The following is a 25,595-nucleotide window of genomic DNA, read 5'->3' on the forward strand; positions in this document are numbered from 1 at the left end:
ATGATAGTAATAACTTATGACATTAATGACTCATGATAGTAATAATTTATGACATTAATGACTCATGATAGTAATAACTTATGACATTAATGACTCATGATAGTAATAACTCATGACATTAATGACTCATGATAGTAATAATTTATGACATTAATGACTCATGATAGTAATAACTTATGACATTAATGACTCATGATAGTAATAACTCATGACATTAATGACTCATGATAGTAATAACTCATGACATTAATGACTCATGATAGTAATAACTCATGACATTAATGACTCATGATAGTAATAAATTATGACATTAATGACTCATGATAGTAATAACTTATGACATTAATGACTCATGATAGTAATAACTCATGATAGTAATAACTCATGACATTAATGACTCATGATAGTAATAATTTATGACATTAATGACTCATGATAGTAATAACTTATGACATTAATGACTCATGATAGTAATAACTCATGACATTAATGACTCATGATAGTAATACCTCATGACAGAAATGACTCATGATAGTAATAACTCATGACATTAATGACTCATGATAGTAATAACTTATGACATTAATGACTCATGATAGTAATAACTCATGACAGAAATGACTCATGATAGTAATAACTTATGACATTAATGACTCATGATAGTAATAACTCATGACATTAATGACTCATGATAGTAATAATTTATGACATTAATGACTCATGATAGTAATAACTTATGACATTAATGACTCATGATAGTAATAACTCATGACATTAATGACTCATGATAGTAATACTTCATGACAGAAATGACTCATGATAGTAATAACTCATGACATTAATGACTCATGATAGTAATAACTTATGACATTAATGACTCATGATAGTAATAACTCATGACAGAAATGACTCATGATAGTAATAACTCATGACATTAATGACTCATGATAGTAATAACTCATGACATTAATGACTCATGATAGTAATAACTCATGACATTAATGACTCATGATAGTAATAACTCATGACATTAATGACTCATGATAGTAATAACTTATGACAGTAATAACTCATGACATTAATGACTCATGATAGTAATAACTTATGACATTAATGACTCATGATAGTAATAACTCATGACATTAATGACTCATGATAGTAATAACTCATGATAGTAATAACTCATGACAGAAATGACTCATGATAGTAATAACTCATGACAGAAATGACTCATGATAGTAATAACTCATGACATTAATGACTCATGATAGTAATAACTCATGACAGAAATGACTCATGATAGTAATAACTCATGACATTAATGACTCATGATAGTAATAACTTATGACATTAATGACTCATGATAGTAATAACTCATGACATTAATGACTCATGATAGTAATAACTTATGACATTAATGACTCATGATAGTAATAACTCATGACATTAATGACTCATGATAGTAATAACTCATGACATTAATGACTCATGATAGTAATAACTTATGACATTAATGACTCATGATAGTAATAACTCATGACATTAATGACTCATGATAGTAATAACTTATGACATTAATGACTCATGATAGTAATAACTCATGACATTAATGACTCATGATAGTAATAACTCATGACATTAATGACTCATGATAGTAATAACTCATGACATTAATGACTCATGATAGTAATAACTTATGACATTAATGACTCATGATAGTAATAACTCATGATAGTAATAACTCATGACATTAATGACTCATGATAGTAATAATTTATGACATTAATGACTCATGATAGTAATAACTTATGACATTAATGACTCATGATAGTAATAACTCATGACATTAATGACTCATGATAGTAATACCTCATGACAGAAATGACTCATGATAGTAATAACTCATGACATTAATGACTCATGATAGTAATAACTCATGACATTAATGACTCATGATAGTAATAACTTATGACATTAATGACTCATGATAGTAATAACTTATGACATTAATGACTCATGATAGTAATAATTTATGACATTAATGACTCATGATAGTAATAACTCATGACATTAATGACTCATGATAGTAATAACTCATGACATTAATGACTCATGATAGTAATAACTCGTGACATTAATGACTCATGATAGTAATAAGTCATGATAGTAATAACTCATGACATTAATGACTCATGATAGTAATAACTCATGACAGAAATGACTCATGATAGTAATAACTCATGACATTAATGACTCATGATAGTAATAACTCATGACAGTAATGACTCATGATAGTAATAACTCATGACATTAATGACTCATGATAGTAATAACTTATGACATTAATGACTCATGATAGTAATAACTCATGACATTAATGACTCATGATAGTAACAACTCATGATAGTAATAACTCATGACAGAAATTACTCATGATAGTAATAACTCATGACAGAAATGACATGATAGTAATAACTCATGACATCAATGACTCATGATAGTAATAACTCATGACAGAAATGACTCATGATAGTAATAACTCATGACATTAATGACTCATGATAGTAATAACTTATGACATTAATGACTCATGATAGTAATAACTCATGACATTAATGACTCATGATAGTAATAACTTATGGCATTAATGACTCATGATAGTAATAACTCATGACATTAATGACTCATGATAGTAATAACTCATGATAGTAATAACTTATGACATTAATGACTCATGATAGTAATAACTCATGACATTAATGACTCATGATAGTAATAACTTATGACAGTAATAACTCATGACATTAATGACTCATGATAGTAATAACTTATGACATTAATGACTCATGATAGTAATAACTCATGACATTAATGACTCATGATAGTAATAACTCATGATAGTAATAACTCATGACAGAAATGACTCATGATAGTAATAACTCATGACAGAAATGACTCATGATAGTAATAACTCATGACATTAATGACTCATGATAGTAATAACTCATGACAGAAATGACTCATGATAGTAATAACTCATGACATTAATGACTCATGATAGTAATAACTTATGACATTAATGACTCATGATAGTAATAACTCATGACATTAATGACTCATGATAGTAATAACTTATGACATTAATGACTCATGATAGTAATAACTCATGACATTAATGACTCATGATAGTAATAACTCATGACATTAATGACTCATGATAGTAATAACTTATGACATTAATGACTCATGATAGTAATAACTCATGACATTAATGACTCATGATAGTAATAACTTATGACATTAATGACTCATGATAGTAATAACTCATGACATTAATGACTCATGATAGTAATAACTCATGACATTAATGACTCATGATAGTAATAACTTATGACATTAATGACTCATGATAGTAATAACTCATGACATTAATGACTCATGATAGTAATAACTCATGACATTAATGACTCATGATAGTAATACCTTATGACATTAATGACTCATGATAGTAATAACCTATGACATTAATGACTCATGATAGTAATACCTTATGACATTAATGACTCATGATAGTAATAACTTATGACATTAATGACTCATGATAGTAATAATTTATGACATTAATGACTCATGATAGTAATAACTTATGACATTAATGACTCATGATAGTAATAACTCATGACATTAATGACTCATGATAGTAATACCTCATGACAGAAATGACTCATGATAGTAATAACTCATGACATTAATGACTCATGATAGTAATAACTCATGACATTAATGACTCATGATAGTAATAACTTATGACATTAATGACTCATGATAGTAATAACTTATGACATTAATGACTCATGATAGTAATAATTTATGACATTAATGACTCATGATAGTAATAACTTATGACATTAATGACTCATGATAGTAATAACTCATGACATTAATGACTCATGATAGTAATAATTTATGACATTAATGACTCATGATAGTAATAACTTATGACATTAATGACTCATGATAGTAATAACTCATGACATTAATGACTCATGATAGTAATAACTCATGACATTAATGACTCATGATAGTAATAACTCATGACATTAATGACTCATGATAGTAATAAATTATGACATTAATGACTCATGATAGTAATAACTTATGACATTAATGACTCATGATAGTAATAACTCATGATAGTAATAACTCATGACATTAATGACTCATGATAGTAATAATTTATGACATTAATGACTCATGATAGTAATAACTTATGACATTAATGACTCATGATAGTAATAACTCATGACATTAATGACTCATGATAGTAATACCTCATGACAGAAATGACTCATGATAGTAATAACTCATGACATTAATGACTCATGATAGTAATAACTTATGACATTAATGACTCATGATAGTAATAACTCATGACAGAAATGACTCATGATAGTAATAACTTATGACATTAATGACTCATGATAGTAATAACTCATGACATTAATGACTCATGATAGTAATAATTTATGACATTAATGACTCATGATAGTAATAACTTATGACATTAATGACTCATGATAGTAATAACTCATGACATTAATGACTCATGATAGTAATACCTCATGACAGAAATGACTCATGATAGTAATAACTCATGACATTAATGACTCATGATAGTAATAACTTATGACATTAATGACTCATGATAGTAATAACTCATGACAGAAATGACTCATGATAGTAATAACTCATGACATTAATGACTCATGATAGTAATAACTCATGACATTAATGACTCATGATAGTAATAACTCATGATAGTAATAACTCATGACAGATATGACTCAGGATAGTAATAACTCATGACATTAATGACTCATGATAGTAATAACTCATGACATTAATGCCTCATGATAGTAATAACTCATGACATTAATGACTCATGACAGAGACTCATTACTGAAGAAAACGTAAAAGAAATGTAGATTTCTAAAGTGTGGTTACACAGGTTGGCCGCTAGATGTCCTCATTGCTTCGTCTACTGTCATTGCTCTTCCCCAGCGAGACAAATAATCCTTCATAAAAAACATATTTGTTAGTTTCCATCTCATCTTCTGTAGTTTTCTGTATACAGTCAACAGTGTCTTCCACTCAAAAGAGCCTTAAGAGTCACAATGAGAGAATAAAAACGTCAACATTTAAAGTTCATTCTTAACACAAACAAAACTGAGGGAATTTAAATACTTTTATTCATGTTAAAATTTGCTTCAATGTCTCATCAAGGTCAGAACCTGTGATGGACCTTCATCGCCCTCCTCCTCCTGCTCTTCCTCCTCCTCCTCCTCCTGCTCCTCCTCCTCCTCCTGCTCCTCCTGCTCCTCCTGCTCCTCCTCCTCCTCCTCGGAGCCGGCGACGACGGCGGCGCTCAGACTCTGCAGCTCGTCCAGGACACACAAGAGCGTCTCTGAGGGACGAGAACATCACGTGAGCAGCAGAGACACTTCCTGGTTCCTTTGTTATGTTTGCATCAGTGACACCGACATCGTCCGTGAATCATCGTCTGATGATGGAGAGACAAACACACAAGTCTACACAGACCTTCAGGGAGAAGGTTTCATTTGATTTACTTCTTTTCCAGTGACCATCTTTACCACGTTAGTTCTGAATTTGATCTTCATATCTTTGATCGTCTAAAGTGTTTCTTGCTCCTGGAGACCTCAGGAGACCTTGGTTCAGATGCAACACTTGGGCAGCATCGTATCAGGCCTCCGGGTCATCTTGACCCAGGGATATCAAACCAGAACACATGAATCATTGCAGTAACTGGAACTTAAGGAACTTTCTCACAATATAAATGGATGCAACCAAGTGCAAGAGCCGTCTCCGAACCACAACCGTACTACACAGGTGATGACATCATATCAAGCAGCTACGTTTAATAAGTTATTTAAAAACTTGAGGCTTTTAGAAGAGTTTCTAGAAAGAAGTTCACGATCAAAACCACGAACGATCGCGTGTGAACTCCGGTTCAATCGTTCGTCCATAAAGACCCGACAGATTCTCTCAGAGTGAAAATCAAGTTCACAGATTCAAACGTTTCATGAAAATATCTCCGACAAAGCAGATTAAATACGTGAGTTCAAGGACAAATGACTGGCACGTGTCAGCCAATCACGGAGCTTCGTCAGAGCAGGAAGTGACAGAAGGAAACTCATCGAAGATAGTTTCGAGAGGTTTGACGGTTTTCCGGACTGTAAGACGCTCCGGAGCACAAGTATCTCCAGACATAAAATGCATAATAAAGAAGTAAAAACATATATAAGTCACACTGGAGTATAAGTCGCATTTTTGGGGGAAATTGATTTGATAAAATCCAAGAACAGACATGTGATCTTGAAAGTTTAAAATAAAACTAGAGGCAACAACAGAATAATGTTCCGTTACATGAAGTGAGAACCTGGTATGTTAACATAACATATGAAGAGTTATTCAGAGAACTATAGCATCAATAACTAACTAGTTTACCAAACCATCCGTGTAACTCCAAATAACTCTTCATCCTCGTGTCACTTTTAAACAACTAACTAACTCCGGAGGTAGAAGATGCTTCCTCTTCTACGTGGAAATGATCAACCAGGCCTAGAGCGCCCTCTGGTGGTTTAGTGTGAAAATAACATGTGAAATGATATAATAATGTGGTAATAATTTCACACATGAGTCGCTCCAGAGTATAATCTCACCCCCGGACAAACTATGAAGAAAACTGCCAATTATAGTCCAGAAAATACGGTAAATGTTGTGTTGTTTGGAGCTAAAGCTAACACTCTCTGAGGTAAACAAAGACTCACCGTCTGAACATATGTGACTCGTCTCTGCAGACTTCTGTGGCTTCTGTGGCTTCTGTGGCTTCTGTGGCTTCTGTGGCTTCTGTGGCTTCTGTGGCTTCTGTGGCTTCTGTGGCTTCTGTGGCTTCTGTGGCTTCTGTGGCGCCTCAGGCTCAGACGAGGCGACGACTCTCCTCGTGGATATATTTACCTGCTGCTGACACACGTTCAAATATTCATGCGACAGCAACAAAACACTGAAACTGTCCAGAGAACTCACGTGTGCTTGTGTATGGAGCGCCTCCTGGTGGTCTCTCTCACAGCGACGCAGAGCCTTCACTGCAGAACACACACCGTTACACCTCAGTGGGGGGTCACCTGGGGGTCATCTGGGGGCGACCCGGGGCGCGGCAGCCGCTACCTGCTGTGGTGTGATCCCTCCGGGCCGCCCTCACTCGAGCCTCCTTCCAGGCCAGCTTCTCAGCACATCGACGCTCCGTCTCCAACACCTTCTCCTGCAGGCCTGAGACACACCAGCGCTCAGTAGATCTCACTACACTCAGTAGATCTCACTACACTCAGTAGATCTCACAACACTCAGTAGATCTCACTACACTCAGTAGATCTCACTACACTCAGCAGATCTCACTACACTCAGTAGATCTCACTACACTCAGCAGATCTCACTACACTCAGTAGATCTCACAACACACAGTAGATCTCACAACACACAGTAGATCTCACAACACTCAGTAGATCTCACAACACTCAGTAGATCCCACAACACACAGTAGATCTCACTACACTCAGCAGATCTCACTACACTCAGTAGATCTCACTACACTCAGTAGATCTCACAACACTCAGTAGATCTCACAACACTCAGCAGATCTCACTACACTCAGTAGATCTCACTACACTCAGCAGATCTCACTACACTCAGCAGATCTCACAACACTCAGCAGAACTCACAACACTCAGCAGATCTCACAACACACAGTAGATCTCACAACACTCAGCAGATCTCACTACACTCAGCAGATCTCACTACACTCAGTAGATCTCACTACACTCAGCAGATCTCACTACACTCAGTAGATCTCACTACACTCAGCAGATCTCACAACACACAGTAGATCTCACTACACTCAGTAGATCTCACTACACTCAGTAGATCTCACTACACTCAGTAGATCTCACTACACTCAGTAGATCTCACTACACTCAGTAGATCTCACTACACTCAGTAGATCTCACTACACTCAGTAGATCTCACTACACTCAGTAGATCTCACTACACTCAGCAGATCTCACTACACACAGCAGATCTCACTACACTCAGCAGATCTCACTACACACAGCAGATCTCACTACACTCAGTAGATCTCACTACACTCAGCAGATCTCACTACACTCAGCAGATCTCACTACACTCAGCAGATCTCACTACACACAGCAGATCTCACTACACTCAGTAGATCTCACTACACTCAGCAGATCTCACTACACTCAGTAGATCTCACTACACTCAGCAGATCTCACAACACACAGTAGATCTCACAACACTCAGTAGATCTCACAACACTCAGTAGATCTCACAACACACAGTAGATCTCACAACACTCAGTAGATCTCACAACACTCAGTAGATCTCACAACACTCAGCAGATCTCACTACACTCAGCAGATCTCACTACACTCAGTAGATCTCACTACACTCAGTAGATCTCACTACACTCAGTAGATCTCACAACACTCAGTAGATCTCACAACACTCAGTAGATCTCACAACACTCAGTAGATCTCACAACACACAGTAGATCTCACAACACACAGTAGATCTCACAACACTCAGTAGATCTCACAACACTCAGTAGATCTCACAACACTCAGTAGATCTCACAACACTCAGTAGATCTCACAACACTCAGTAGATCTCACAACACTCAGTAGATCTCACAACACTCAGTAGATCTCACAACACTCAGTAGATCTCACAACACTCAGTAGATCTCACTACACTCAGTAGATCTCACAACACTCTTGATCTTTGAAGTATGTACTGTTTTGAGTTTTGTTTTGATTGTTAAAGCGCTTTGTGACCCTGGTCTCGAAAAGCGCTATATAAATATATATTACTTACTTACTTACTTACTTACACTCAGTAGATCTCACTACACTCAGTAGATCTCACTACACTCAGTAGATCTCACTACACTCAGTAGATCTCACTACACTCAGTAGATCTCACTACACTCAGCAGATCTCACTACACTCAGCAGATCTCACTACACTCAGTAGATCTCACAACACTCAGCAGATCTCACTACACTCAGTAGATCTCACTACACTCAGTAGATCTCACTACACTCAGTAGATCTCACTACACTCAGTAGATCTCACAACACTCAGTAGATCTCACAACACTCAGTAGATCTCACAACACTCAGTAGATCTCACTACACTCAGTAGATCTCACAACACTCAGTAGATCTCACTACACTCAGTAGATCTCACTACACTCAGTAGATCTCACTACACTCAGTAGATCTCACTACACTCAGCAGATCTCACTACACTCAGTAGATCTCACAACACTCAGTAGATCTCACTACACTCAGTAGATCTCACTACACTCAGTAGATCTCACTACACTCAGTAGATCTCACAACACTCAGTAGATCTCACAACACTCAGTAGATCTCACTACACTCAGTAGATCTCACAACACTCAGTAGATCTCACTACACTCAGTAGATCTCACTACACTCAGTAGATCTCACTACACTCAGTAGATCTCACTACACTCAGTAGATCTCACAACACTCAGTAGATCTCACTACACTCAGCAGATCTCACTACACTCAGTAGATCTCACTACACTCAGTAGATCTCACAACACTCAGTAGATCTCACTACACTCAGCAGATCTCACTACACTCAGTAGATCTCACTACACTCAGTAGATCTCACAACACTCAGTAGATCTCACTACACTCAGCAGATCTCACTACACTCAGCAGATCTCACTACACTCAGTAGATCTCACTACACTCAGCAGATCTCACTACACTCAGCAGATCTCACAACACTCAGTAGATCTCACTACACTCAGCAGATCTCACTACACTCAGTAGATCTCACTACACTCAGCAGATCTCACTACACTCAGCAGATCTCACAACACTCAGTAGATCTCACTACACTCAGCAGATCTCACTACACTCAGTAGATCTCACTACACTCAGCAGATCTCACTACACTCAGCAGATCTCACAACACTCAGTAGATCTCACTACACTCAGCAGATCTCACTACACTCAGTAGATCTCACTACACTCAGCAGATCTCACTACACTCAGCAGATCTCACAACACTCAGTAGATCTCACTACACTCAGCAGATCTCACTACACTCAGTAGATCTCACTACACTCAGCAGATCTCACTACACTCAGTAGATCTCACTACACTCAGCAGATCTCACTACACTCAGTAGATCTCACTACACTCAGTAGATCTCACAACACTCAGTAGATCTCACTACACTCAGCAGATCTCACTACACTCAGCAGATCTCACTACACTCAGTAGATCTCACTACACTCAGCAGATCTCACTACACTCAGCAGATCTCACAACACTCAGTAGATCTCACTACACTCAGCAGATCTCACTACACTCAGTAGATCTCACAACACTCAGTAGATCTCACTACACTCAGTAGATCTCACTACACTCAGCAGATCTCACTACACTCAGCAGATCTCACTACACTCAGTAGATCTCACAACACTCAGCAGATCTCACTACACTCAGTAGATCTCACTACACTCAGCAGATCTCACTACACTCAGTAGATCTCACAACACTCAGTAGATCTCACTACACTCAGTAGATCTCACTACACTCAGTAGATCTCACTACACACAGTAGATCTCACAACACTCAGTAGATCTCACAACACTCAGTAGATCTCACTACACTCAGTAGATCTCACTACACACAGTAGATCTCACTACACTCAGCAGATCTCACTACACTCAGCAGATCTCACTACACTCAGTAGATCTCACTACACTCAGCAGATCTCACTACACTCAGCAGATCTCACTACACTCAGCAGATCTCACTACACTCAGTAGATCTCACTACACTCAGCAGATCTCACTACACTCAGTAGATCTCACTACACTCAGCAGATCTCACTACACTCAGTAGATCTCACAACACTCAGTAGATCTCACTACACTCAGTAGATCTCACTACACTCAGTGAGCAGAGACACCGGCGGACGTCAGGAGGGACTTGAGGACGTTTGTTCCTCACAAGCTTGTTTTGCCCTTAAATGATGGTTTGAAGATAAAAGTCCAGTGAAGACACGTAGAGATCAATGATCTTCTGCTTCCAGTATTAATAATATTAATAAATCCCTGATATGTTGAGATATATTGTTAAGAAATATTAATAAATCCCTGATATGTTGAGATATATTGTTAAGAAATATTAATAAATCACTGATATGTTGAGATATATTGTTAAGAAATATTAATAAATCCCTGATATGTTGAGATATATTGTTAAGAAATATTAATAAATCACTGATATGTTGAGATATATTGTTAAGAAATATTAATAAATCCCTGATATGTTGAGATATATTTTTAAGAAATATTAATAAATCACTGATATGTTGAGATATATTGTTAAGAAATATTAATAAATCCCTGATATGTTGAGATATATTGTTAAGAAATATTAATAAATCCCTGATATGTTGAGATATATTGTTAAGAAATATTAATAAATCACTGATATGTTGAGATATATTGTTAAGAAATATTAATAAATCCCTGATATGTTGAGATATATTGTTAAGAAATATTAATAAATCACTGATATGTTGAGATATATTGTTAAGAAATATTAATAAATCCCTGATATGTTGAGATATATTTTTAAGAAATATTAATAAATCACTGATATGTTGAGATATATTGTTAAGAAATATTAATAAATCCCTGATATGTTGAGATATATTGTTAAGAAATATTAATAAATCCCTGATATGTTGAGATATATTGTTAAGAAATATTAATAAATCCCTGATATGTTGAGATATATTGTTAAGAAATATTAATAAATCCCTGATATGTTGAGATATATTGTTAAGAAATATTAATAAATCCCTGATATGTTGAGATATATTGTTAAGAAATATTAATAATCCCTGATATGTTGAGATATATTGTTAAGAAATATTAATAAATCACTGATATGTTGAGATATATTGTTAAGAAATATTAATAAATCCCTGATATGTTGAGGTATATTGTTAAGAAATATTAATAAATCCCTGATATGTTGAGATATATTGTTAAGAAATATTAATAAATCCCTGATACGTTGAGATATATTGTTAAGAAATATTAATAAATCACTGATATGTTGAGATATATTGTTAAGAAATATTAATAAATCCCTGATATGTTGAGATATATTGTTAAGAAATATTAATAAATCCCTGATATGTTGAGATATATTGTTAAGAAATATTAATAAATCCCTGATATGTTGAGGTATATTGTTAAGAAATATTAATAAATCCCTGATATGTTGAGATATATTGTTAAGAAATATTAATAAATCACTGATATGTTGAGATATATTGTTAAGAAATATTAATAAATCCCTGATATGTCGAGATATATTGTTAAGAAATATTAATAAATCACTGATATGTTGAGATATATTTTTAAGAAATATTAATAAATCCCTGATATGTTGAGATATATTGTTAAGAAATATTAATAAATCCCTGATATGTTGAGATATATTGTTAAGAAATATTAATAAATCCCTGATATGTTGAGATATATTGTTAAGAAATATTAATAAATCCCTGATATGTTGAGATATATTGTTAAGAAATATTAATAATCCCTGATATGTTGAGATATATTGTTAAGAAATATTAATAAATCCCTGATATGTTGAGATATATTGTTAAGAAATATTAATAAATCCCTGATATGTCGAGATATATTGTTAAGAAATATTAATAAATCACTGATATGTTGAGATATATTTTTAAGAAATATTAATAAATCCCTGATATGTTGAGATATATTGTTAAGAAATATTAATAAATCCCTGATATGTTGAGATATATTGTTAAGAAATATTAATAAATCCCTGATATGTTGAGATATATTGTTAAGAAATATTAATAAATCCCTGATATGTTGAGATATATTGTTAAGAAATATTAATAATCCCTGATATGTTGAGATATATTGTTAAGAAATATTAATAAATCCCTGATATGTTGAGATATATTGTTAAGAAATATTAATAAATCCCTGATATGTCGAGATATATTGTTAAGAAATATTAATAAATCCCTGATATGTTGACATATATTGTTAAGAAATATTAATAAATCCCTGATATGTTGAGATATATTGTTAAGAAATATTAATAAATCCCTGATATGTTGAGATATATTGTTAAGAAATATTAATAAATCCCTGATATGTTGAGATATATTGTTAAGAAATATTAATAATCCCTGATATGTTGACATATATTGTTAAGAAATATTAATAATCCCTGATATGTTGACATATATTGTTAAGAAATATTAATAATCCCTGATATGTTGACATATATTGTTAAGAAATATTAATAATCCCTGATATGTTGACATATATTGTTAAGAAATATTAATAAATCCCTGATATGTTGAGATATATTGTTAAGAAATATTAATAAATCCCTGATATGTTGAGATATATTGTTAAGAAATATTAATAAATCCCTGATATGTTGACATATATTGTTAAGAAATATTAATAAATCCCTGATATGTTGAGATATATTGTTAAGAAATATTAATAATCCCTGATATGTTGAGATATATTGTTAAGAAATATTAATAATCCCTGATATGTTGAGATATATTGTTACAACAGGATCATGACTCATTGACTCGACATAATCTTCTTTATATTCCCTGAAAACATTGACTATGTTGGTTGAACCGTCTCATTACTGCAGATGGATTCTGGGAATTGTTTAGGAGTTGTCATGGCAACACTCACAGATTAAGTTTAAAAAGGAACAGTGTGTTCAGAACAAACTACTTTAGCTGAAGAACAAAACCTAAAAAAGATTCTTAAAAGCATCATTTTACACTTTTTCAATAACAAATTCTTGAATGAGTTGAACTAGGTTTGATGAAGGAGACTAAAGGACAACATCTTCATCATCATCATCATCATCTTAATCTTCATCATCTTCATCTTCATCCTCACACTCATCATCATCATCATTGACATCATCTTCATCATCATCATCACACTCATCATCATCATCATTGACATCATCATCACCATCATCTTCATCCTCACACTCATCATCATCATCATCATCCTCATCTTCATCCTCACACTCATCCTCACACTCATCATCATCATCCTCATCTTCATCCTCACACTCATCATCTTCATCCTCACACTCATCATCATCATCTTCATCCTCACACTCATCCTCATCTTCATCCTCACACTCATCATCTTCATCACACTCATCATCCTCATCATCATCTTCATCATCTTCATCAAACTCATCATCCTCATCATCTTCATCATCCTCACCATCATCTTCATCATCCTCACCATCATCTTCATCATCATCATCTTCATCCTCATCTTCATCCTCACACTCATCCTCATCTTCATCATCATCATCCTCATCTTCATCCTCACACTCATCATCATCATCCTCATCTTCATCCTCACACTCATCATCATCTTCATCACACTCATCATCATCTTCATCTTCATCCTCACACTCATCATCCTCATCTTCATCACACTCATCATCATCATCATCCTCACCATCATCTTCATCATCATCTTCATCATCATCATCTTCATCCTCACACTCATCATCATCATCCTCATCATCATCTTCATCACACTCATCATCATCTTCATCCTCACACTCATCATCTTCATCCTCACTCATCATCATCATCCTCATCATCATCCTCACTCATCATCATCACACTCATCCTCCTCACACTCATCTTCAGACCTGCTGATCCCTCATCAAACTGATCCGTGGTTCAAACCAGCGTTAAGTGAAGGACAAGAGTGTGGAAAGAGAGCAGCTCTCAGCATGTTCTCTCAGCATGTTCTCTCAGCATGTTCTCTCAGCATGACTTGGCTGTAAAAAGATTTGTTCATCTTGGATGTAACTGCTGCTCACCTCGCTCGCTCGCCTCCTGCTGGCTGATCAGCTCACACTGCAGCCTCTCCAGGTCCAGCGCGCTGGTCTCCAGCTGGGTCTGGAGGAGCTGCAGTCTCCTGCGGTCCTCCTCGTGAGCCGCCCTCGCCCCCCTGACCTCGGCCCGACTCTCCTCCAGCGCCCCCTGCTGCTGCCTCAGCCGGCCCTCGTCTGAGCCGTCAGAAGCCGTGGAGGTCCAGGAGGCGTGAAGACGGAATCAAAGGAGCCACATTAGGACGTGGACACAGAGAGCATGAGTGTGGTCTCGCTTACATTTGTCTTTCAAAGCAGCCAACGCTCCTTCGATGAGCTCCGGGCTTCTCTGGAGCTCCTGCGCGAGCTGGTCTCTCTCCTCGCTCACCAGAGTCAGCTCTGACTGCAGCCTTCTCCACGACGAGGCATCAAAGACGCATGGAGGAGCGTCGGGGGGGCAGAGCACAGAATACAAGATCAAAATCTACGCACAACAATCCAGCAGAATCCTAGATCCTTCAGGTCATCGTCATGACTTGAAGGATGTGTCAGAGTCAGAAGAACGTGTCGAGGAAACTACGATCAAACATCACTTGCTGTCTTTAAAGCCGCGTTCGTTGGGTTAAGAGTTTTGTTCGCAGTCTTCAGTATCAACGGAATCTTCCCGACCAACACTCGTTTACTCACAATGAGCTGAATATAAGAGTTTCTGACTGTAATGATCAAAACTGAAATTAAAGAAATGTATTTCATACTCAGACAAGTAAGAAGCTGCCACTAGTTCAGATTCCATCAGAATAAAGATCATGACTAGATCTAAAATGAACAGGTTGAGTTTTGAGCCAGTTCTTGTCTGAGGTCTCATGAACGTTCAGAGTGTGGATGTCAGTGCAGGACTGGAGTGCCAGGAGCTACAGCGAGCACGTCAAGAGCCCAACACTCGTCAGGTTCTTGTCGAGGCTCCAGCACGACTGCTGTGCTGCCCCTCACCTGCTGAGATGTTCCCCGGAGGCTCCATGAACGCCGCGAAATGGAAAGTTGTTGTGAAGTGAAAGACACAGAAGCAGATGAAACACGAGGGATGATCTCGTACCTGTCGCTCTCGTGCTCATGTTCGCCGGCGTGCTGGACGCTCCTCAGCGCCGCCGTCCTCATGACCAGACCTGAGCGACAGAGCGTGACTAATGCATGATGGGAAGAGCAGCGCGAGGCCGGCGGACAAACCTTGGACGGTCTGGACTCGGCTGTTGGCGAACGACAGCCTCTGAGTCAAAGTGCCGAGTTCTGCTCGAGCCGAATCCACCTCCACCAGCTTCCTTTGGAACGCGGAGCTGAAGCTGAAGACAGAGTCTGTTGAAGGTGTTCCTGGTTTGAACCACAAACTCTTACTTGTGCAGAGCTTCCTTCACGGCGAGCAGCTCATCTTTGAACGAGTGGATCCGTGACTGGAGCTGCAGGTTCTCGCTGCAAGCCTGACTCAACTTCTGCTCCAGAGACTGAAACCATAACAAGTAAAGCTTCAGCTCCAGATCCTCCACAGGAACCTCTGGAGACTCTTGGCGTCTCTGATCTGAAGCGTGCGCTCGCTGCCCTGGAGACCTGGAGCATCTTCACCCTCACTCCTCATCCTCACCCTCGCTCCTCATCCTCACCCTCGCTCCTCATCTTCACCCTCGCTCCTCATCCTCACCCTCGCTCCTCATCTTCACCCTCGCTCCTCATCTTCACACTCGCTCCTCATCTTCACACTCGCTCCTCATCTTCACACTCGCTCCTCATCTTCACCCTCGCTCCTCATCCTCACCCTCGCTCCTCATCTTCACCCTCGCTCCTCATCCTCACCCTCGCTCCTCATCCTCACCCTCGCTCCTCATCTTCACCCTCGCTCCTCATCTTCACCCTCGCTCCTCATCTTCACCCTCGCTCCTCATCTTCACCCTCGCTCCTCATCTTCACCCTCGCTCCTCATCTTCACCCTCGCTCCTCATCTTCACCCTCGCTCCTCATCTTCACCCTCGCTCCTCATCTTCACCCTCGCTCCTCATCTTCACCCTCGCTCCTCATCTTCACCCTCGCTCCTCATCTTCACCCTCGCTCCTCATCTTCACCCTCGCTCCTCATCTTCACCCTCGCTCCTCATCTTCACCCTCGCTCCTCATCTTCACCCTCGCTCCTCATCTTCACCCTCGCTCCTCATCTTCACCCTCGCTCCTCATCTTCACCCTCGCTCCTCATCTTCACCCTCGCTCCTCATCCTCACCCTCGCTCCTCATCCTCACCCTCGCTCGTCCTCACCCTCGCTCCTCATCCTCACCCACGCTCCTCATCCTCACCCTCGCTCCTCATCTTCACCCTCGCTCCTCATCCTCACCCTCGCTCCTCATCTTCACCCTCGCTCCTCATCTTCACCCTCGCTCCTCATCTTCACCCTCGCTCCTCATCTTCACCAACGCTCCTCATCCTCACCCTCGCTCCTCATCCTCGCTCCTCGTCTTCACCCTCGCTCGTCCTCACCCTCGCTCCTCATCCTCACCCACGCTCCTCATCCTCACCCTCGCTCCTCATCCTCACCCTCGCTCCTCATCCTCACCCTCGCTCCTCATCTTCACCCTCGCTCCTCATCCTCACCCTCGCTCCTCATCCTCACCCTCGCTCCTCGTCTTCACCCTCGCTCCTCATCTTCACCCTCGCTCCTCATCCTCACCCTCGCTCCTCGTCCTCACCCTCGCTCCTCGTCCTCACCCTCGCTCCTCATCCTCACCCTCGCTCCTCATCCTCACCCTCGCTCCTCATCCTCACCCTCGCTCCTCGTCCTCACCCTCGCTCCTCATCTTCACCCTCGCTCCTCATCCTCACCCTCGCTCCTCATCTTCACCCTCGCTCCTCATCCTCACCCTCGCTCCTCGTCCTCACCCTCGCTCCTCGTCCTCACCCTCGCTCCTCATCCTCACCCTCGCTCCTCATCCTCACCCTCGCTCCTCATCCTCACCCTCGCTCCTCGTCCTCACCCTCGCTCCTCATCTTCACCCTCGCTCCTCATCCTCACCCTCGCTCCTCATCTTCACACTCGCTCCTCATCCTCACCCTCGCTCCTCATCCTCACCCTCGCTCCTCGTCCTCACCCTCGCTCCTCATCCTCACCCTCGCTCCTCATCCTCACCCTCGCTCCACATCTTCACCCTCGCTCCTCGTCCTCACCCTCGCTCCTCGTCCTCACCCTCGCTCCTCGTCCTCACCCTCGCTCCTCGTCCTCGCTCCTCGTCCTCACCCTCGCTCCACATCCTCACCCTCGCTCCTCGTCCTCACCCTCGCTCCTCGTCCTCACCCTCGCTCCTCGTCCTCACCCTCGCTCCTCATCCTCACCCTCGCTCCTCACCCTCGCTCCTCACCCTCGCTCCTCACCCTCGCTCCTCATCTTCACCCTCGCTCCTCATCCTCACCCTCGCTCCTCATCCTCACCCTCGCTCCTCATCTTCACCCTCGCTCCTCATCCTCACCCTCGCTCCTCATCTTCACACTCGCTCCTCATCCTCACCCTCGCTCCTCATCCTCACCCTCGCTCCTCATCTTCACACTCGCTCCTCATCCTCACCCTCGCTCCTCATCTTCACACTCGCTCCTCATCCTCACCCTCGCTCCTCATCCTCACCCTCGCTCCTCATCTTCACCCTCGCTCCTCATCCTCACCCTCGCTCCTCATCTTCACCCTCGCTCCTCATCCTCACCCTCGCTCCTCGTCCTCACCCTCGCTCCTCGTCCTCACCCTCGCTCCTCATCCTCACCCTCGCTCCTCATCCTCACCCTCGCTCCACATCTTCACCCTCGCTCCTCGTCCTCACCCTCGCTCCTCGTCCTCACCCTCGCTCCTCGTCCTCACCCTCGCTCCTCGTCCTCACCCTCGCTCCTCGTCCTCACCCTCGCTCCTCATCTTCACCCTCGCTCCTCATCCTCACCCTCGCTCCTCATCTTCACACTCGCTCCTCATCCTCACCCTCGCTCCTCATCCTCACCCTCGCTCCTCGTCCTCACCCTCGCTCCTCATCCTCACCCTCGCTCCTCATCCTCACCCTCGCTCCACATCTTCACCCTCGCTCCTCGTCCTCACCCTCGCTCCTCGTCCTCACCCTCGCTCCTCGTCCTCACCCTCGCTCCTCGTCCTCGTCCTCACCCTCGCTCCACATCCTCACCCTCGCTCCTCGTCCTCACCCTCGCTCCTCGTCCTCACCCTCGCTCCTCGTCCTCACCCTCGCTCCTCATCCTCACCCTCGCTCCTCATCCTCACCCTCGCTCCTCACCCTCGCTCCTCACCCTCGCTCCTCATCTTCACCCTCGCTCCTCGTCCTCACCCTCGCTCCACATCCTCACCCTCGCTCCTCATCCTCACCCTCGCTCCTCATCCTCACCCTCGCTCCTCATCTTCACACTCGCTCCTCATCCTCACCCTCGCTCCTCATCCTCACCCTCGCTCCTCATCTTCACCCTCGCTCCTCGTCCTCACCCTCGCTCCACATCCTCACCCTCGCTCCTCATCCTCACCCTCGCTCCTCATCTTCACCCTCGCTCCTCATCTTCACCCTCGCTCCTCATCTTCACCCTCGCTCCTCATCCTCACCCTCGCTCCTCATCTTCACCCTCGCTCCTCATCCTCACCCTCGCTCCTCATCTTCACCCTCGCTCCTCATCTTCACTCTCGCTCCTCATCTTCACCCTCGCTCCTCATCCTCACCCTCGCTCCTCATCCTCACCCTCGCTCCTCATCTTCACCCTCGCTCCTCATCCTCGCTCCTCATCCTCACCTCCTTCTCCATCCTCTCCTGGTGCAGCTCAGCCCCGCCGGCGTCCAGGGAGTGCTGGAGAACACTGGTGCGGAGCTGCTCCTGCTGGAGGTCCTGCTCCACACACTGGACCTGAAGACATTTAAAACATCTTACTTTTAGAAACTCGACAAATATAGGATCCATGTTGAAGAAGTTAATAAAATACATTTATTTTAACGTTTAATCAAACATGGTTGACATTTTCCTTCCGTTTGAAGCATAAACTATGTCTCACAGATTTAAATGCTACAATAAATAAGTGTAATAATTCTAATTATTTATGATCAAATTGATGAAATCTCCTTCATAATGGTTTATATTTCAGTGACAAGAGTCACAAACGGCGTCACATAAGAGCAGAAGAAAAAGATGATTGAGTTCATCTTCGAACAACACAAACCATAATTAAGATCAAGACAGATTTCAATGAGAAGAACAAAATAAAATAAAAGATTAATCGTCAAACGATTTGTGGATCCAGAAGTTCATCCAGAACACAATCAGAACTTTATTTTTGTTCCATTATCAACACGTTTTATCCTGAGAATCCGAGTTATTTTGCAAACAGCAGCCAGAGTTCTTGCTGAAGTTCCTCTCAAGAACATGTTTAAAGTGTCAAATGTTTGTTAATAATTCAACATGTGTCGGTTTATTTTTACATTGTTTGCTCCGGGACCTTCACGCTGTCACCTGCAGTGCTGAAGACAGACTTGGACATGAAGCTTCAACGTTGACACTAGTTCTTGTTCTCCAGGTGTGTTCATACCTGAGTGAGGAGCTGCTTCCTCTCTTCTCTGAGCTGGATGTCTTTTGATCGTAGCTGGATGCACAACTTGAAGACTTTCTCTCTCCACAGTCGAAGAACATGAAGGCTTCCGGATCCATCCTTTTCAAGTGGATCTGCTGGAGCCTGAGGAACACGTGGGTTCAGAACATCTACATAAATCATGGTTGAATTATAAATATATGGGAATCATTTGAATGTCTTTGGACGACAATCTTTACTTTTCTGTTTCCACCTGCAGGTCTTTAATAGCAACGAGCAAGAAGAGAAAGAACAGAAGAGGATGAAGAGAAGATGGAAGAGAAAGAACAGAAGAGGATGAAGAGAAGATGGAAGAGAAAGAACAGATGAGGATGAAGAGAAGATGGAAGAGAAAGAGTCTCAGCCCGAGGCAAACATCTTTATCTACAGGTCTAATATCCATACGACCCACATGGTCAGTGAACTGGAAACATTGGTTCCAAACTAAAAAACACGCTGATGCTTCACAAAGATCATCTGCTCATGGATGAGTTCATGGAGATTAATATTACTCACTTAATTACTCACTTACTTACAGTCAAAACCACTTTCGGCCCAAATAACCGAACGTTCATTTGTGATTTAGTTTTGAGGATTTTCTTCAGTTCATTATGAAATTATTGAATAATGACTTTAAATAAGTGACATCATGTACACAGAAGAGAAGAAGATTCACAGGAACAATGATCACATGACACACATCATGTGCATGTTACACATCACATGACTAAATGAATGAGCACAGAAAAAAGGGGATGAAGGTCAAAATGATTCGATTGTAACGAACATCTTGAGCTTCAGTGCTCGCAGAAGATGCTGCAGGTTCAGGTTCAGGTTCCTCTGAACATGTCGGTTCTGAAGCTCGATTGTGTCTCATTGTCGACTCTCAGAGTTAGTCGTTGATCTGATGACAATTTTTTTATCTAGTTTGGAAGTTTCAAGTTGATTGTGTTTGAATCTGGCAAAGCTTCAGCTCTTCTTATCCAACCCTTGAAGCCTAACTCTTGAAGAACCTCAAGAAGGTCATCTTTATTAAAACCAAGCTGTGGGACAAACATGTGGAATCTACTGCAGGTGTAGATGGAACGAAGCAAACAGAGGCTTCAGGACCAGCAGCTCTCACACACTCACCTTCTTCAACATCTTCTCCTCTTGAAGGGCGAGGATCTCACTGATGGAGTTCAGCCTGACGCCCAGAAGCTCCGTGGTCTTCTGGAGAACGTCCTTCTCCTGGTTCAGCCTCTATAAACAGTAACAAAGGTGAGACCTTCATGTTGACACGCGTTCTTCTGACAGTGACCTGGACGTCTCGCTGCAGCTGCTCCTCCTCTCCTCGCTCAGGGACCATCTGGCCGATGTAGCTCCTGAGACTCTGAAGAGTTCCTGACTGGCTTTTGAAAGCGTCCGACACGTTCCTGGAGAAACATCTCGTCTCGGTTTATTCATCAACGGCAAAAGTCGATCCCACTGATCTTTCATTTCTAGACCTCAGCTCTTCTCGGAGTCCATGGTTCTCGGCGGCAGCGTCTGCCAGGCGGCTCTTCAACTGGCACACGTCCGTGGACATGGACTGGAGTTGGTTCTGAAGGTCACAGTTGGACTCTCTGGCCGCCGTCAGCTCCTCACTGTGGGAGGTTCTCAGCTGCTGCGACTGGAGCGAGACATGGAACACGTTAAACCAACCATTTCCTTTCATCCCTGGTGTTGTTGGACTCCATCAAATAAACATGTCAATCATGTCGTTGAGTGACACAAACTATGATTTCATTTCAGGCCCAACATTATTGTTGCTAAAGCTTTATATATTGAACTCGTAGAACTCAAACTAACTGGACGTACATGTATCACAACAAGTGTCATTTTTCACTTGAATCTAATGTCCTGGTTCAAATCACTTTGTTTATACAACAGGTCCCTTGGAGACCATTGCTGACGCACGGTGACAAACCTACATGCTTGACCAATCACAGCAGAGTGGGTGTGGTTATGGTCAACAAGATTTAATCTCCCGAACAAAACAGTGTTTTTAGTGGGCGGAGTTTAAGATCATTTTCTAATGTCAATATTTCAATGAAAAGAGAGTTTTGTACAAACACACACTGATGATACAATAGAGTCACACATCACAACAACACACACACTGATGATACAATAGAGTCACACATCACAACAACACACACACTGATGATACAATAGAGTCACACATCACAACAACACACACACTGATGATACAATAGAGTCACACATCACAACAACACACACACTGATGATACAATAGTCACACATCACAACAACACACACACTGATGATACAATAGAGTCACACATCACAACAACACACACACTGATGATACAATAGAGTCACACATCACAACAACACACACACACTGATGATACAATAGAGTCACACATCACAACAACACACACACTGATGATACAATAGAGTCACACATCACAACAACACACACACTGATGATACAATAGAGTCACACATCACAACAACACACACACACTGATGATACAATAGAGTCACACATCACAACAACACACACACTGATGATACAATAGAGTCACACATTACAACAACACACACACACTGATGATACAATAGAGTCACACATCACAACAACACACACACTGATGATACAATAGAGTCACACATCACAACAACACACACACACTGATGATACAATAGAGTCACACATCACAACAACACACACACTGATGATACAATAGAGTCACACATCACAACAACACATGAACACAGACACACACACAGACACACACACACAGACACACACACTTTAGCTGAAGTGATATCATGACAAAAGACATCCATCATCGTGGACACCTGTCACTCATACCTGCTTCTGAATCTCCTGCAGTTGAAGCTCTGAGGTCGCGGCCTTGTCTTCCTGCTGCCGTCTGACCTCCAGAACCTCCTCCCTGCTGGTCTTCAAGGCTCTCCTCAATGTTTCTACCTCCTCACCAGACTCTCTTCTCAGCCTCTCAAGCTGTGGATCATAAATAAGGAACAAACATCCTGATATGAAACTAATCATAGATGCTGCAGAGATCCACGAGCCGTTATTAAAACTTCCAGATAACACTAAAGATATAAACTCTCGTGAGGATGCAGGAAACATGTCAAAATTAAATGTTTGTGGAGTAAACAAAGTTACCCGTGAGCTCATTTCCTGCTTGTGCGCGGCGCCGTGACTCAGCTCCTCCCTCGTCTGACGCAACTGTGTCTGAAGCTCCAACATCTCTTCACGCATCGCCTCCATGTCACGACTCTGTCTGCGGAGCCAACGTTGTTATGAGCAGAACAAATGAAGATAGAAGTTCCTCACTTGTTGTACTGAACGTCTCCTTCTTGGACGTCCTTCCTGTACCGTTGGTTCGTCTCCTTCAGAGCCTCCACTTGACCTTTCAACCTCTCGGCTTCTGCTCGCTGCGTTTGAACCTTGACCCTCCACTCTGTGTCGCGCACCAGCAGCTGCTCGCTTCTGATTCACAACAACACATTCATCATGTCTGCTCCTCAGGTGTGGTGTCTACGACACAGGTGAGCAGTACCTGGAACCACAGGTGGGCTCGCGGTCCGTCGACATCCTCTCCTTCTCCTGCCTCAGCTCCAGGATGTCTCTCTGGGTCTGAGCGATGGCGAGCCACGGGTCGTCAGGACGCGACGGCGGCTTCGCTGTCCGGCCGGAGGAAGGAGTCTCTGGAAAGCGGGCGCTGGTGTGCGCACGAGCAGGCTGGACACTTGTTGTGAAGTGTGATGGAGGGATGAAGTGTGATGGAGGGATGAAGTGTGATGGAGGGATGAAGTGTGATGGAGGGATGAAGTGTGATGGAGGGATGAGGTCTGTGTGGATGGTTTCTGTGGAACAATAGAGTCACAAGTTATTACAGGATAAGAACAAGAACCTGTTTCATAAAGATAGAACTTTATGATGTTTAATATAATAGTGGTGACAGTGATTCATCTCACGAGCAGGTGACACCTTCACCTTCACCTTCACCTTCAAGTTAACAAAGAACATCAAACTTTGTCTCTAGAATCATCTCCGGATGTTTTGTGTTATTTTTTATTAAATCATAGAATCAATAAAAACCTCAGTATCTTCCAACAAGTCAATATCAAGCATGTTCCAGAGATCAAAACAAACATGAATATGCTCATGAATAAAACTAACAACTATAGAATAGTTTCACTATCAAATCCACTTTTGACATAAAGAGTTAACTTTTAAAAACAACAGACGGTTGGACGTCAAGTTAAGCTAATGCTACTTAGCTAAGCATTAGCATCAACAAGCTAACGTTGGATTCAAAGCATCTCACTCGGCGCTGGCGGGGAGACGAAGTCTGTCGGGACGACGAGTCTTCCTTCGATCAGGTTCTGAGCCTCCATGTCTGGATCGAGTCCCGCAAACACGAGTCCAGAGACTCTTCAGCAGAAAACTTTCATTCTACGCGCGACCTGTGACGTCACCCGCCGTTGTCGTGGTTACAGTAACATCCGGGGAAGTCAAACGGTATTTTTAATTTTATCTTTTAACTATTAATGAAATAGTTTGGAGACATTTTAATATCATGTTTGATCACTGATCTGACTATGGCACTTTAAAAAAAATGTCGGTTCAAGAAAAGAAGAATAACTGGAATGAACAGATTCACGCAATGCATCATGGGATTTTTCCTAAAAATCTTTTTTTTTTTCATCGTTTCTCGTTAACTTCACACTCCTTTAAAATATCTATCAAGATCATCCAGCAGCTCGCACTAAATACAAATGTAAGTAAAACCAGAATCATTTGGAAAAACATAAAAGAGTGTGAGGTCACATGATCACAAACATTGACGTGAAGCATGAGCGT

At 41.0% G+C, this 25,595-nt stretch overlaps 1 protein-coding gene across 2 annotated transcripts; it reads right to left on the bottom strand.

Annotated features, from left to right (window-relative positions):
* Nucleotides 1–5,232: 5,232 nt before the first annotated feature.
* Nucleotides 5,233–25,200, bottom strand: cchcr1 (coiled-coil alpha-helical rod protein 1). Of its 2 annotated transcripts, none has more exons than XM_087807943.1 (19): nt 25,060–25,200; nt 24,289–24,595; nt 24,063–24,215; nt 23,892–24,009; nt 23,574–23,723; nt 22,198–22,361; nt 22,011–22,125; nt 21,842–21,952; nt 20,672–20,815; nt 19,885–19,995; nt 16,478–16,584; nt 16,313–16,425; nt 16,182–16,251; nt 15,389–15,498; nt 15,098–15,286; nt 7,246–7,347; nt 7,105–7,163; nt 6,849–7,038; nt 5,233–5,464 (listed from the first exon to the last, which is right to left on the bottom strand). In XM_087807943.1, the coding sequence occupies exons 1-19, from the start codon at nt 25,127–25,129 to the stop codon at nt 5,268–5,270; spliced, it is 2,580 nt and encodes an 859-aa protein (XP_087664069.1). In that variant the 5' UTR covers nt 25,130–25,200; the 3' UTR covers nt 5,233–5,267. The 2 variants fall into 2 exon arrangements, with proteins under 2 accessions (XP_087664069.1, XP_087664068.1); XM_087807942.1 differs by having other exon boundaries at nt 24,063–24,218.
* Nucleotides 25,201–25,595: the final 395 nt, after the last annotated feature.

The sequence above is a fragment of the Callionymus lyra genome, chromosome 14 (genome assembly GCF_982586985.1).
Source record: "Callionymus lyra chromosome 14, fCalLyr1.hap1.1, whole genome shotgun sequence".
NCBI lineage: Eukaryota > Metazoa > Chordata > Actinopteri > Syngnathiformes > Callionymidae > Callionymus > Callionymus lyra.

Excerpts from the sequence above, each read along its gene's own strand:
- cchcr1 (XM_087807942.1), bottom strand. The coding sequence starts at position 25,129 with ATGGAGGCTCAGAACCTGATCGAAGGAAGACTCGTCGTCCCGACAGAC. Across the intron at positions 16,252-16,312 it reads CCGAGTCCAGACCGTCCAAG|GTCTGGTCATGAGGACGGCG; the intron begins GTTTGTCCGCCG and ends TCTGTCGCTCAG. Across the intron at positions 7,348-15,097 it reads GCAGGAGGCGAGCGAGCGAG|GCCTGCAGGAGAAGGTGTTG; the intron begins GTGAGCAGCAGT and ends GGTGTGTCTCAG.